The 14,834-nt window shown below is 39.4% G+C and overlaps 3 protein-coding genes across 5 annotated transcripts in view; 2 read left to right on the top strand and 1 right to left on the bottom strand.

The window, feature by feature from the left end:
- LOC119732543 (WD repeat and FYVE domain-containing protein 3-like) overlaps positions 1 to 14,834 on the bottom strand; it is a 58,890-nt gene that overhangs the window by 24,436 nt on the left and 19,620 nt on the right. For 2 of the 3 annotated variants that reach the window (XM_038206104.1, XM_038206103.1), the window contains 17 exons: positions 14,698 to 14,745; positions 14,454 to 14,520; positions 14,092 to 14,213; positions 13,783 to 13,984; positions 13,494 to 13,565; positions 12,984 to 13,073; positions 12,406 to 12,538; positions 11,814 to 12,012; positions 11,643 to 11,680; positions 11,473 to 11,520; positions 11,170 to 11,260; positions 10,866 to 11,045; positions 10,019 to 10,240; positions 9,751 to 9,916; positions 9,412 to 9,572; positions 8,803 to 8,951; positions 8,252 to 8,372 (listed from right to left, as the gene is read on the bottom strand). In XM_038206104.1, the coding sequence (XP_038062032.1) occupies positions 8,252 to 8,372; positions 8,803 to 8,951; positions 9,412 to 9,572; positions 9,751 to 9,916; positions 10,019 to 10,240; positions 10,866 to 11,045; positions 11,170 to 11,260; positions 11,473 to 11,520; positions 11,643 to 11,680; positions 11,814 to 12,012; positions 12,406 to 12,538; positions 12,984 to 13,073; positions 13,494 to 13,565; positions 13,783 to 13,984; positions 14,092 to 14,213; positions 14,454 to 14,520; positions 14,698 to 14,745 (2,109 nt within the window). The remainder of the gene's footprint in view (positions 1 to 8,251; positions 8,373 to 8,802; positions 8,952 to 9,411; positions 9,573 to 9,750; positions 9,917 to 10,018; positions 10,241 to 10,865; positions 11,046 to 11,169; positions 11,261 to 11,472; positions 11,521 to 11,642; positions 11,681 to 11,813; positions 12,013 to 12,405; positions 12,539 to 12,983; positions 13,074 to 13,493; positions 13,566 to 13,782; positions 13,985 to 14,091; positions 14,214 to 14,453; positions 14,521 to 14,697; positions 14,746 to 14,834) is intronic. The other variant, XM_038206102.1, reaches the window with a different exon arrangement.
- LOC119732545 (fibrinogen-like protein 1) lies at positions 50 to 1,725 on the top strand. Its single transcript, XM_038206105.1, has one exon. The coding sequence runs from the start codon at positions 591 to 593 to the stop codon at positions 1,638 to 1,640; it is 1,050 nt and encodes a 349-aa protein (XP_038062033.1). The 5' UTR covers positions 50 to 590; the 3' UTR covers positions 1,641 to 1,725.
- On the top strand, positions 2,957 to 4,094 carry LOC119732548 (ficolin-3-like). The gene has a single exon (XM_038206111.1). The coding sequence runs from the start codon at positions 2,962 to 2,964 to the stop codon at positions 3,934 to 3,936; it is 975 nt and encodes a 324-aa protein (XP_038062039.1). The 5' UTR covers positions 2,957 to 2,961; the 3' UTR covers positions 3,937 to 4,094.

Raw genomic sequence — 14,834 nt, 5'->3', positions numbered from 1 at the left:
CTTATAAAATGTTACACCAATATTTAATTAATACCCCGAACATGGCCAAGCAAGGAGGAGGGCACAATAATACCTTATTTTCATAGTCACAGACTGGTTTCCCTTAATGAGCAACCACACCAACAGGTAAGGAGCTTAATTTGAAACCAGGAGTGGTTAAAGCGTTATGCTGGGAGATCTTTTAAATAGTGGCACTGCTTGCGAATGGGCAGACCAATGTTTGACTGCACGCTAACAAGTAACACACTTCACGGGCATACTCCAAAGGCACGCTGCAAACATCACTTCAAATCAAAGTCAACATTCTACTACTTCTTATCCGGCAATTGTTTCTTGATAAGTTTCAATACCAGTTGGAGAAGTCACTTTGGGCGCAACTTTCACATAGACACTCGCTTGGAGTGGACAAAAAATCAGATCCGTCAAAAACTCTGTAGTTGCTCAGAGGTTTTCTTTGTCATCACTATTAAATTCTACATAAACATTTTAAACTTTCTGGCTGGCTAGTGGACTTCTTCAGCAATATTCAAACTATATTCTCTAAGAGATTGCTTTGATCAACGAGGGATCCTTTCTGCATCTTCAATCAAATGAGCGCTGCAGCAAATCTTTACCTTTTCTGGCAAATTCTCCATGAGATAGCAATCATGATTAAAACTGCCATAGCAGTGGCAATTTTAGCCTTTACAATTGGGCTTTGTTGCAGCAACTGTGACACTGAGTTTAATCTCACTTTTTATCCTGCTGGAAACCGTGTCTTGAACAATCATGTACTCGTAATGAAGACTGTATCTTCTGCTGTGATCTGTGGGAGGGACTGCTTTATGGACCCACAGTGTGCATCATTCAACTATGATGCAGGCAGCCATCTTTGTGAGCTCAATGATGCCACACGATCTGACAGCCCTTATGACCTTGTCAACAAGCAGGGAAGTGTTTACTTTGATGGAAACGGTGAAACATCTTTGTTTTCAATACCCAACCATGAAACATACACAAGTTGCCAAATGCTTCTGGGTGCTGGTTACAGCGACAACGGCATCTACACCATCAATCCTTCTGGCATGGCTGAGGGGTTACAGGTCTACTGTGACATGGAGACTGATGGAAGAGGCTGGATTGTCTTTCAGCGACGTCAAGATGGCTCTGTTGACTTCTACCGTAACTGGACGGAGTACCAATCTGGCTTTGGCGATCTATCTGGTGAGTTCTGGCTGGGCAATGAAGCTCTACGCATCCTGACTGAGACTGGACAATGGCAGCTGAGAGTAGACCTTGGAGATTGGGAGGGCAACACGGCTTGGGCAGAGTACGGTGAGTTTAGTATCACGGGTGACAAATACACAATCCATGTTGGCTCATATTATTACGAAAGTACAGCAGGCAATACACTGTTAGGAGAATCAGGTGATCACCATTTCTCTACAAAGGATCAGCAAAATAATAACTTGCAAGTAAGCTTTGCACAGAAACTGAAAGGTGCTTGGTGGTTCACTGATCCGACCAACTCTCATCTCAACGGCATGTACCAAATGAGCTCTACAGTAAATAATCCTGATGAGGGCATATTTTGGTTCTATTGGAAGGAATACCATTACTCCCTAAAGCAGTGCAGCATGAAGATGAGAGAAGTTAAGTAAACCAATCCAACAAACCCTTACATTCATACAATCAATTCATGTCATTTGTTAATGTGGTGTCCTCAATCACCTACTATTTTTGTCCAGATTTTTTTGTTGCTTCCTTTTCCTTTTCTTGCCGTTTAGCTCTTGAGCATTGTTGGTTAATACAAAAAACTTAAGTTTAGACACCCATACACAAAAAGCGGAAGACGTTTTGAGTAAAAACAACTAAGATGTAAATGGTTTCACATTTTTGCAGTTTACCATGCTTTAAAAACCCAACATAAATTGGAGTCTTTTCCTGATTAAATCATCCAAAACACAGGCCCTAACATTAGTAGAACATTTCTAAAACAACATGTACAAATGCAAACACATACGTATCGCTGCATTACTTTCCCACAAAGCAAAACAACAAAAACACCCCCCCCCCCTACTAGTATTCAAAATACCATACTTAGTATTTTTCAAGGCCATAATCAGCAAAAGTCAAACTACTGGCACGAATCTACATTTGATGGCCAGTGATGAAAATATTGATTTTTTTTTAATCTATGGAACGTTTGACTAATAACACTGCCAGGCTACACTTTTAAACCAACCTTTATTCTTGGCTGCCACGAGCTTGATACCTTCGGCCTTCAGTCTTTTCTAATTCCTTTCTGTTTTTTTCTTATAAAACGTTACACCAATATTTAATTAATACCCCGAACATGGCCAAGCAAGGAGGAGGGCACAATAATACCTTATTTTCATAGTCACAGACTGGTTTCCCTTAATGAGCAACCACACCAACAGGTAAGGAGCTTAATTTGAAACCAGGAGTGGTTAAAGCGTTATGCTGGGAGATTTTTAAAATAGTGGCAAGGCTTGCGAATGGGCAGACCAATGTTTGACTGCACGCTAACCAGTAACACACTTCACGAGCATACTCCAAAGGCACGCTGCAAACATCACTTCAAATCAAAGTCAACATTCTACTACTTCTCAACCGGCAATTGTTTCTTGATAAGTTTCAATACCAGTCGGAGAAGTCACTTTGGGCGCAACTTTCACATAGACACTCGCTTGGAGTGGAAAAAAATCAGATCCGTCAAAAACTCTGTAGTTGCTCAGATGTTTTCTTTGTCATCACTATTAAATTCTACATAAACATTTTAAACTTTCTGGCTGGCTAGTGGACTTCTTCAGCAATATTCAAACTATATTCGCCAAGAGATTGCTTTGATCAACGAGGGATCCTTTCTTAATCTTCAATCAAATGAGCGCTGCAGCAAATCTTTACCTTTTTGGCAAATTCTCAATGAGAATAGCAATCATGATTAGAATTGCCATAGCAATGGCAACTTTAGCCTTTACAAATGGGCTTTGTTACAGCAACTGTCACACTGAGTTTAATCTCACTTTTTATCCTGCTGGAAACCGTGCCTTGAACAATCATATACTTGTAGTGAAGACTGTATCTTCTGCTGTGATCTGTGGGCGAGACTGCTCTATGGACCCACAGTGTGCATCATTCAACTATGATGCAAGCAGCCATCTTTGTGACCTCAATGATGCCACACGATCTGACAGCCCTTATGACTTTGTCAACAAGCAGGGAAGTGTCTACTTTGATGGAAACAGTGAAACATCTTTGTTTTCAATACCCAACCATGAAACATACACAAGTTGCCAAATGCTTCTAAATGCTGGTTACAGCGACAACGGCATCTACACCATCTATCCTTCTGGCATGGCTGAGGGCTTACAGGTCTACTGTGACATGGAGACCGATGGAGGAGGCTGGATTATTTTTCAGCGACGTCAAGATGGCTCTGTTAACTTCTTCCTTAACTGGGCTTACTACCAAGCGGGTTTTGGATATCTTTCTGGTGAGTTCTGGCTGGGCAATGAAGCTCTACACATCCTGACTGAGACTGGACAATGGCAGCTGAGAGTAGACCTTGGAGATTGGGAGGGCAACACAGCTTGGGCAGAGTACGGTGAGTTTAGGGTCACAGGTGACAAATACACACTCCATGTTGGCTCATATAATTACAAAAGTACAGCAGGCGATACACTGACACATGAGGCTGGATCTCAATTCTCAACCAAGGATCAGGACAATGACAACAACCAATGGTCAAATTGTGCCCAGGAGTTTGAAGGTGCATGGTGGTTTGACAATTATTGTTATCATTCCCATCTCAATGGCAAATACACACAGCCTGGCATTTCTGAATATCCTGGTTTACCATCGAATTCCTGGTACACATACATGTATATGACTTCTTTAAAGAAATGCGAAATGAAAATAAAAGAAGCCACATAAACCTTACACCTTAATGTTCAAACCCAGGCAATTTCTCACAAAAGATTTAATAACATGGCTTAACTTTCCACAAATCACAGTCAATTTCAGATTCCTTGTTATAGGCAATTGGAAATCTGTGGAGATCAACACTTTTCTTTTTTTAATTCTTTTCCTTGTTGATATGCTGTTGACAACTTACAAACTATACTTCACATGCGACAAACTATAGCAGACACAATTAGTCAGAACTTCACTACATGTAGCTATTTTACACATTAGACCATGCACTACATTGTATTACATTGTATTACATTGTATAACATTGTATTACATTGTATTACATTGTATTACATTGTATTTATTCTCTGCTGAATCAATGAAACCAAAGAGTGCTCTGATTGTTTCAGGTGTAGCATGAATTTAGGTTTTATGAAATACGGACTCATTGGTGGTATTGCGCATGCTCATGCGTAGATAATTAGGAGAGGGACCGGTCACGTGAGAAGGTTTAACCAAAAAAAGGGAAAAAGAGTCAAATTTTCATACGAGTCTGATTTTCATATGACACAGGTATTAAAGAGGGTGACAGGCAGTGCGGTTTGGGGAAGTACAGAGACTATAATGGGTTAATAGCTTTATGGGCTCTTACATGTTAATCAAAATGAAACACATTAACCGTTTTTTAAAATTAAATTGCACGTTTCTGTTTCGATATGACACTTTGTCATAGTGCCGCTGCTTAGAAAAAAATATCTGTTAATTTTTAGAGTTGGACCCACTTAGGATCTTACTTAATTGGGGGCGGAGCTAAAGTTTCTGAAAAAAAGAGAGTACACATGAGCCTAATACAGAAAAGGCAATCTTTACCATTTACATTTCTTGCTTTTTCATACTTTAATATGAAGAAAATACTGTCGGTTTTCTGCGGGCGTTTTTTTCTTTTGTCCACTGTGTGGGCGTGGCTTATGTAAAGAGGCAGTATATTACACTGGAGCTGTTAGGAAGCAGTTTAGGCGCAAATTTGTGAATTTTGTGGTACAAATATGACAGTTGTGTGCATTTTGTGATAAAAAAATATGACTTGTGCAAGAGATTGTACGTAAAACACAAGCAGTTTGAGCACTTAGGTAGATCTTGACACTTTTTGAGGCGGAGGTAAATTTGTCAAAGTGGAAGGTAATAATTGTCTGAGCAACAAAAAGGGTGTTTTATCACCTGTTGAATGAGAAATTTTGAATGATGTTCCTTTTTGTTTAGAAATTAGTATGCACATATAAGTGAACTCATCATCAATGAAATCATATAGATGACTGTACATTATGAATGTGTAAAGTTGTAAGAATAATTTTGTGGAAGGTTTGCGAAAGTACAATGGAAGGGGTTTTCTCTTTTTTGATGGTTAAATGGTGGTTCTGGGAGGAACTGGTAAGCACTCAATGTTTCAATCAGTATGCAATGATCTTCTTTGGAGCATACTGGTCAAAATATTAAGTGCTTATCAACTCAGATATGATAAACTAAATATAAAACAATAGTTTTGTCAATGTGTTGTGGAGAAACATGTTTACAGACTTTCTTAGATACATCTTGAGTGATTTAATTTTAAAAGACCTGCTTCATTAACTTTTAAAAACATTTCTCGTTTCAGTAACAGTTCTCTTAATTATATCTAGTAATTTATGAGCAACACAGCTTTATCAATGTGAAACATACTTTGTGGATATTATAAGGAGTTGTGCTTAGATAATGGTAAATAATTGTGCTTAGATAATGGTAAATATCAATTTTATTGCATTACAGATGACAAGTTGCATCCAAATCAGGAAAATGTTATGGCAATTAAGGAAAATCAAGTATTACCAAAAATCAAGTATTACCAAAAATCAAGTATTACATGTACCTACAAATTATCCTTTTCATTCAAAACTTCCAAAAGTAAAGAGCAAATTTTAATTTCGTCAAAAAAGGGGTTTTTGGTCAGAAATTTGCTGAATGTTGGAAGTATCAAATTGATCAGTAATAATGATGAAATCTGACTTGATGAGAATTTTTCAACCAAAAAGTGACATATTCCTGGTTTTGATGGAGCTTGTCAGATATTGTGTCATGAATAAAGTAATTGTCAATTTATTAAACATTATCTATTTGTTGTCAAGACTGTGAAATGGCGTGTTAGGAAAAGGTCCATAGTATCATAAGTATTTCGGGAAAAATGTTGATCAGGTTATCAAAAGTATCCACTCAATTATTTTTTTAAATGCATAATTTCTTTACTTGAAGCAAACAAATTCAGAATCTCAAATCTGACGACTGAATTCAGAAATTGGTTGAGTTTACCACCTGGCAAATTTCAAATTTCAAAGCTCGACACATCTTGGAAAATAAGCTACAATGATCGTTTCCTTCTGATAACAGATAGATTAATTTCACGTGGCGTTTCGTACTCGTGCAATTTTTACTCCAAGCACAGTTTCTGTCAATTTCTTGAAAGTTCCTCAGGCAATTGCAAATAAATACTATGGACCTAACAATGTCAACAGACTAGATAGGCATGTATGTGAATTTATTGTGTTTGTGATTTTAAAGCGCATTATTAAGTAAAAGTGGTATTGCCCTTGAAGTATAAAGTAAATATTAGTTAAAACAATTAATTAAGATAAAGTAACTATTATCTAAATGGACATTCCACAGACTAGATAGGTATGAATGTGAAATTATTGTGTTTGTGATGAATGCATATTGCAAAAATGGTATGTAAGCAAAATTGGTATTGTGATTTAAGTATAAAGTAAATATCATTTATATCAATAAATTATGGAAACATAAATATTATCAAAATGGACATAAAAGAGGGAAAGATATCAAAATATATCTGCTAAGAAACAAAAAACAGCTCAAGGGACCAAGTCAGCAGGGGGCAGTAAAGCACTTTGATTTCATTGTTACGCCATTTCAAGATTTTCGTTTTTGGATATTATAAAGGGTATTTTATAAAGGAAATCAGTTTCATTAATCAAAAATAATCAATTATTATCAATTGTTTACAAATGGCTTTTGATGGACAAAACAGAAATGACACAAAATCTGGTCTTTAAAAATACGAAATTGAGACTTTATTAAAAATTTAAAAAAAAATTGTAAACATTATTATGTTCAAAATTTGAAAAAAGGTGTGAAATTGTAGGATATAACGTTTGTGTATTTCGATCCGATTTTATCTTTTTCGATGTGTAAATTGATCTTTCTGAATATCAATGATGGATCCAGTTTCAACCTGCTTCACTGAACATTTAAAAGAAAAGACAAAGATTGGTCTGAAATGTTTTAATAACATTTAAAAGAAAAGACAAAGATTGGTCTGAAATTGTTTAATAACTTGAAAAAAAATATTAAACAATTATTTCAGATATTTTATGATCGCAATTAAAGAAATGAGCTTCTGTCTGCATCCATCAATGATCTGAATTATATGAATGTGAATTGAATGTTAAATGTTAGAGATAGTACCCCAAAAAAAGGAAGGGTCTCTAAATAAATCAACAGAAATGTTTGCTGAACTGGGAAAAAATGACAAGATAGTATCTTTAAGGTGAATGAAGGTTAACCACCAAGTTGAAGTTTGAGAAGTTTAACAAACTACAGGTGGCAACATTTTGGTCGAAACATTTCAAATTCATTATTGTAAAACACATCTTATGTAAAATGTTGTACCCACAAAAAAAAGAAGAAAGAATCATGTATGCTACATAATAAGTTCAGAAGTTGAAAGCATGAAATAAAACAAGGATATGGACCCTTCCTGACAATTTTTGTTCCAGATTTTATTTTATTATTCCTGTTTCTTATTATTTATCCGGCTGTCCCTCGAAATAAATCCTGCGGTTGATATATCGTTGACACATCTTTGATACATAGTTAACAAGAAGTATCAAACCTCATGAACATCCCATACTACTAATACATTTCTCTGGCCTCAAAGAATATTCATATTCGTTTGAATCTAAACCAATCAGATTGTCCCATTGCAATCCGGTAGCAAGTCCCATAGATGTAAAAGCCTAGAACATTTTAGAAATCAGTGATTGGAGTCGACGAGTACACATCTTGGTTTTGAGGAAGACAAACCATCCTGTACCCCACCCCCCGCCAGACCCTCACTCCTGATCCTCCCATCACCCCACGTCCCAGTGATGCCAGTAATTGTTGCAACAGGTTATCAAGGCCAGAGTAACAAACAATCACAAACCTGGCCAATTACAAACTAGAAATCAAGTCTATTTTCTTCAGATGATCCCTCTACCATCCAAATCAATCCCATGAGGATCACACTTACCTGCAGGAGGTATCGCCTCTTGTGAACCTCGCGGATGTCCTCGTAGGCAAACTTGCTGCAGGTCCTCTTCTGGTAGGTTCTCTGACCTCGCGAGGCTCTCGGAATGATCGGATCCTGATGTCTACATCATCAGATAAAGGTTAAAAAAACAGTAAAACGTAAGCATCACATGCTCAATTTATTGTTTTCAATTTGGTAAGGTATTAAACTATATATCTAAAACCCAAAACTTGCAGGGCTGCCCCAGTACCCTGAAAACGAAAGTTTGATAAACAGAGCCAAATACCCCAAATTGTAAACTAGTGAAGCTTGGAGTAGGGCAATCAGACAAAAAAATTGATATATATTTTAAAGAAAAGTTCACAAACCATGATAAATTAGCATGAATGAGGGGGATCTCCTATTGAATGCTATAACTGAAGGAAGTTAATCCCAATAAAACTTCACTTCACTAAAACATACCTAACGTGAACATCATCAAATGGCCTACAATGGATCAAAAAATAAATCCGTAAATTCCAAATCATCCACAAAACTGAAGTTGATCTTACTGTGCAGGGACGGCATCAATGTCGCAGATCTCACGGGAGCTGAGTAACGTGAATCCATCCACAACGTAGAAATGCTCCTTGCAGAACAGCAACAACCCCTCACTGGTGTCCAAGCCCTGGATGCGGGCGCAGCGGAACATGTGACGAATCTGATGCCAGAAGGGCAATATGCCAAAGGTTATTCCTTAAAGTTAAATCTTGTGACTGAACAGGTATATGTAGTAGAGGTTGGACAAAAGAATGGAAATCCCACCCGACACCAAATCCCGCCCCTGACACCAAATCCCACCCCGACACCAAATCCCACCCCTGACACCAAATCCCACCCCTGACACCAAATCCCACTTGTTAGACCAGATTCCATTTCTGAAATTGAATCCCTCCTTCAAACACAGGATCCTACTTCTGACACCAAATCCCACATCTCGTAAATGTACATTACTCTATTGACTGAGCTATCTTGACAGTACACACTGATGTGTAGTGCTTGCGACTTCAGACTCAAGAACAAAGTTCGACATTATTATATCTCAGGGCTCATATCTCTGTACATGCCAGACCAACTTCTCTTATTGCATATATTGTGTTTTTTTATATATTCATTCCTACCTTTTCCCCTTCCTCCATGAGTCGTAGTATCATCTGATTGTCTGTCTTGGTTTCCTCTGGCTTGTCCACTGGGGTTTCGATATCTGGGGTCTCACTGTCTTCCCACTCCTTGTCTAGCCTGGAGTTGCCTTGCTTGGTCACAAGGGATGACGGACACAGGCCTAGACACAGTGAAACAAACAAAGTAAAACTGACTAGAATAAGACTTGAACCAGCAACCTTAACAACACCATACTGGTACTCTACCAATTGAGCTATTCAATTCTTGAGATGTAAATTTTATAAAATTGATTTTTTAATTTTATTTTTTTTTCATCCAAAGAATGAAATTCTTGTTACCTTCCCTAGTGCCTGCTTCTTCCTCAACCCCCTCCATTAATATGTCAGTGTCTATCACCGGTTCTGTCACAGGCCCCTCCCCTCTATCCAACAAGCTCCGCCCTCTCTGTCGTAGCCAGAACTTCCGGCTGTCAAAACTGATTGGCTTGCGGCCTTTCGACGGCTTCTTGGAAAGAGAAAATGACAAAAAAATCACATCAACATACAAATTCAAGCAAATTTCTGAAAGCACTTCACAATTATTACCCCTGTTCATCAGGACACTCACATTTTCCAGGGTATCATACTCTTGCTGATGCGGGTAGTTGACGTAGAACATGTCATTCCTCAACATCTTTTTCCTCATCCTACAAGGTCCTTCAGTCATGTCTAAGATCCACTTGTCCAACTCTGAGCCACACGGGGGGCCCCAGAGACCCCTCTCCCTGGTCAGTTCCATTTCCATCTGGGACCACTCGTCTGTGATGTACCGTTGCAGATGCTGTTGGCTCTGGAAAGAGTCCAGCAAAAATAAGCTCAGTTAAATATTGTGAATTAAGAGAATTACATCACATAATTTAGACATGGGTCCCCACTTCTGACACCACATCCCACTTCTGACACCACATCCCACTTCTGACACCACATCCCACTTCTGCCACCAGATCCCACTTCTGACACCAAATCCTCATCAAAGAAAACAAAGCAAACCCCTTATGTAAAGCTAAATACTGACGTCAAATCCCACCGGACACAAAATCCCACTTCCAACTTCAAATCCCAAGTCTGATATCAAATCCAATTTCTGACATTGAATCCCTCCTTCCAACACCAAACACTACTTCTGAAACCAGATTCCACCCACACCAAACCCCATCTCCGAAAACAAATCCCACCCGACACCCTATCCCACCCTCTACATCAAATCCCAACAGACACCAAATCCCATTGCTGACACCAAGTTCTACTGCTGACCCCAAATCCCACTGCTGACACCTAATCCCACCACTGACACCAAATCCCACTGCTGATAACAAATCCCACGACTCGCATCAATCCCAATGCTGACACCAATTACCACCTCTAACACAAACAGAGACTCTTCATGCCTCTCCAAGGTGGATTCCATCACTCACCTCTAGGTGTTGGTTGAACTGCAGCTCCACTAGGTCTCTGGCAATGGAGATGTGTGTGAACGTCCACATGCTAGCCTCTTGGATAGACGGCAGGTTGAACTTGAAGGATGCGCTCTCCCTCTTGCTCTTCCGACTTGAGGACAGGAGCTGGAAGCTGGTGCTCACTTTACTTGATAACCGCTGAAAAAAAACACAATTTTGAAAAATAAAGCAATCCGAATGGAAGAAAGGTTTGTAGACCTTACATAATTAAACATTTGAAAGGACGGACAGAAGCGGTGAAGAGAAGAAATTACGGACGTACCGAGGACACTTGTTGATCACGTACTGAGTTCCTCTTCTCTGCTGTGATGTAGCTGTTCCACACCTTAGAAGCAGTTTCACCCATGGAAGATCTACAAACAGAAAGGGTGAAGAGTTATGTTGGTATAACACATTTAGTGCAAGTTTCCAAAAGTAATTTCTATGACACATTGTGCATTCAAGAAATGGAAAAAAAACTGAATAATTTTGATACTGTTTGGTTATTCAAATTTCATACATCACTCTCAGAGGGAATTGGTACCCATTCTTAGATCAGACAAACATAAAACTTTACATGGCCTACCTTGCAATTTTAAGGTCTACTGATACAGCACCCTTAGTTCCAGCATTGCTGTAAAACAAGAAATAACATTCAGAAATTATAAACAAATTTACAAACATGTAAAAGTTCAAAGCGTTCAAATTGATCACACAAATATAGAAAGGAACAAAATAAAAAGTGGAAAGACTTACGAGTTTGGCAATGTGACTTTGAAGATCTCCTCAACGAACTGGAAACAAGAACAAACAGATATACATTCACCTTTCCTCAACCAATGCAGATTTCCAAAAACAACAATATATGATTATTAACCTGCACAACATCATTACTTTTAATTTCTTTTTGAAATGGCCTTATCTAACCTGTTTTTTGCTTGCGATGAGTTCATCCCAGACTCTTCGTGAAGCCTTGCGGACTAGTAGTTGACCTTCTTGAGCATGGGTGCTCTCACGTTCTTGACAATCCCCCTCAGAGTGGCTCCCAGGGTACATGGGGTCGACGTGCCACTGGGTGGTGCGATTCACCTCGGTGGATTGGCAGTGTAAGCACATGCCTCCAGCACTGAAATGAAAAGACAAAGTAAATAAGCTTTTCAAAAAACTATTGATTAAATACGATCTAGGAATTAAAATTACATAAGGACTCTTCAAATTCAGTCACCACAAGAGGCAATGGAATCGTTAATCAATTGGTAAAATTTCATTCCGGCACCATTTTTATGTACAACTGGTCTCGAGACTGAGACCAACTTGAAGTTCAGACACTGGGCATTGGTGACTGGAAACACTAAGTGAGGCCATGGCTAAGACATGAATATAAAGTGAACAAGGAATAATATAAAGTGCCTGCAACCTTAAATGAGGTCCATGTCAAAAAAGTCTGGTCCCCCAAAAAAGTCTGGATGTGCATAAACCTAACCCAAATGCTCAGGGAACCAGACCAAGATGGCCGTACCTGAGATCATCGGTCAGGCTGAACAGCAGGTGGCAGAGACAGATGCCAAACTCCTGCTCCGAGTTGCTGTGTCCAAACAGCAAGTTGCGGTTCTCGGTGATCTGATGCAAGGATTCCAGCAGTGAGTACTGATCTGCAGCACGAAGATCAAGATGAAAAGGTTTTCTGGTTTTAGCAGTCGTGGTATAAACAGGTAAAGGGAACGAACCTGTGTTCACAGAAACGGAGTGCCCATCTCTCTTTCATTAGCGACTGGGCCAGACTCATGTGCTGCTGTGGGGGGATCGCCACACCTCCTCCACAGCGAGTCTGTTACCTTCCCAGCATTGAATAATGCAGGTACCCATTTAACAACTGGGTTGAGAGGAGTAATTGAGGTAAAGCGCCTTACTCAAGGGCACAGCACGCATGGCCACGGCGGGGCTTGAACCCACAATCCCACGATCATGGGGCATGTGCTCTACCGCTAGACCACACGTGCCCACTGGGTGGTATACCCAACACATTTATTTCCATGTACTTCAATAATCAAGTCTGTGGACTGAGGAACGATTATCAGACTTAAGATTGCCACAAACCTGCGACTGTGTTGTGCGGTCTCGACAGCTGGTACAGCACAGTTCTGTTCATACAGTGATAGATGGTGTCCCATGGTATGCCATGTGAACCTGGATCAAACAGAAAACATGAGCAAAAAGAAAAATAAGACATTGCTGCCCCCCGAAAAAGGGGAGTTTCCTGCCTTACATGGACCAAGATATATGAAATGTGTAAACCCAAACGGATGGAATTGATATTCTTATTGGGATTCATCACTTGAAATGTACACCAATGTATGAGCAAAGAGTTCTTAACTAATTGTTTTTTGAACATCATTTTTTTGTATTGTTTCATTATTTTCCTAGTTTTCCTCAGCCTCAAGTCAACAATTAAACCATGCACTGACATCCTCTCCATTCAAAGTAACAAAGTGAAAACTGGCTTTCTGGAGAATATCGATAACAAGCTATATTAAAAGTTGAGCAACTTAAACCTGATTTTCAAACATGTCCAGCTGTAGATTACTGACTGATTTATTTCATCTTTACCTCTCCTTTTGGCCTGGTTGATAAGCTGTACCACAAACTCAAACACATCCTTCGACTTGTGGTTGAAAACACCTGTACAAACAAAAAGACAACATTACCTTCACTTCCGAAGCTTTTTTATGCTTTAAACTCAATTTACTTCTCCACTATGCAGGAAACTAACGGCAAAATGTCTGTGCCTGAACTTTTACGGGAATCAAACCTCATGAGAAATAAAAGTTGCTGGGCCGTATCTTCCTCAATCCTGAAATATCCTATGATACTTCAACTTTTAACGACAAAATCTTACCCTGCCAGAGTTTATCCACGACCCTGGAGCTCAGATAGAATACATTGTTGATGAGGTTGTTGAAGCTGCCTCCCGCCGCTATGGCGAGTGCGCCCTCCTTCTCCAGCAAGACGTCGCCGGCCACCAGCCGCTCCATCAGATTGGCCAGGACCTCCGTCTGGAACTCGCTGGTCTGGGCCGGCGAGGCTCGAACCGGGGACGCCTGAAATGAGAATGGGATGTTACAGTTGTGGTTTTCAAGTGAATATGCTAAGCACATAGTATAATTGCTCAGCAAGTTTCAAAGCAAGGCTGTCTGCCATGTCTTACCTCCAGAAGAAGATCCAAGACCGGTGGAGTTTTGCTCGGAGCAGGGAGAGACAAACTGTCCATGACGATGACTCGTAGGAAGTCCATGACGTAGCGCCTGCCGGGATGGTTGGCCAGATTGCCTAGAAAGGAAGACAATAGGATTGTATGAGATAGGTAACCACTCCAAGTCACAAGTGACAATCAGTCAGTGAGTCAGTCAGTCAGTCAGGTACCTTTGTACAAAAGGATACCACGCTGGCTCTCTGGGACAGCACACATATTTCAAATGCCACTCAACTTCACAAGGTGAATATCAGTGAAAGAAAAACAACTTGATATGAGTAAAAAAAAAAGCTTGAATTGAGTGATTTTTTTCTTACCTGATTGATTTGAATATCTGTCAGGGCTCTTTATCCCGAAGACAGGTATGCCCAATCCAGGCAGGTACTGTCAGGAAACAGAAACAGCACATAAAACAGTGAAAAAAAGACTGGCGTTAATGGGTTCGGTTAAACAAAATCAAATAAAACAAATTCACTCTGACATGCTACCGCCAAGTAAATAATTATAAAAACTGACTGGGCAGCGTTAGTATTCTGCAGAAGACTGGCTTCTCTGACTTACTTTGATCTCTTCAGATGGCGAGGATAATTCACTGCTGTCTTCACTCGGCTAGATATGAAGAGAACAAAACAAAAACTAATTTCAAAATTCAGCACTAAATACTTCATTTTTCAAATGAAAATGAGTTTTTAAGATTT

Source organism: Patiria miniata, unplaced genomic scaffold (genome assembly GCF_015706575.1).
Source record: "Patiria miniata isolate m_02_andy unplaced genomic scaffold, ASM1570657v1 HiC_scaffold_24, whole genome shotgun sequence".
Taxonomy (NCBI): domain Eukaryota; kingdom Metazoa; phylum Echinodermata; class Asteroidea; order Valvatida; family Asterinidae; genus Patiria; species Patiria miniata.
Note: the sequence above shows the minus strand (reverse complement) of the source record. Positions and strands in the feature narration are given on the sequence as shown.

Coding starts and splice junctions, on each gene's coding strand:
- LOC119732545 (XM_038206105.1), top strand. CDS start 591: ATGAGCGCTGCAGCAAATCTTTACCTTTTCTGGCAAATTCTCCATGAG.
- LOC119732548 (XM_038206111.1), top strand. CDS start 2,962: ATGGCAACTTTAGCCTTTACAAATGGGCTTTGTTACAGCAACTGTCAC.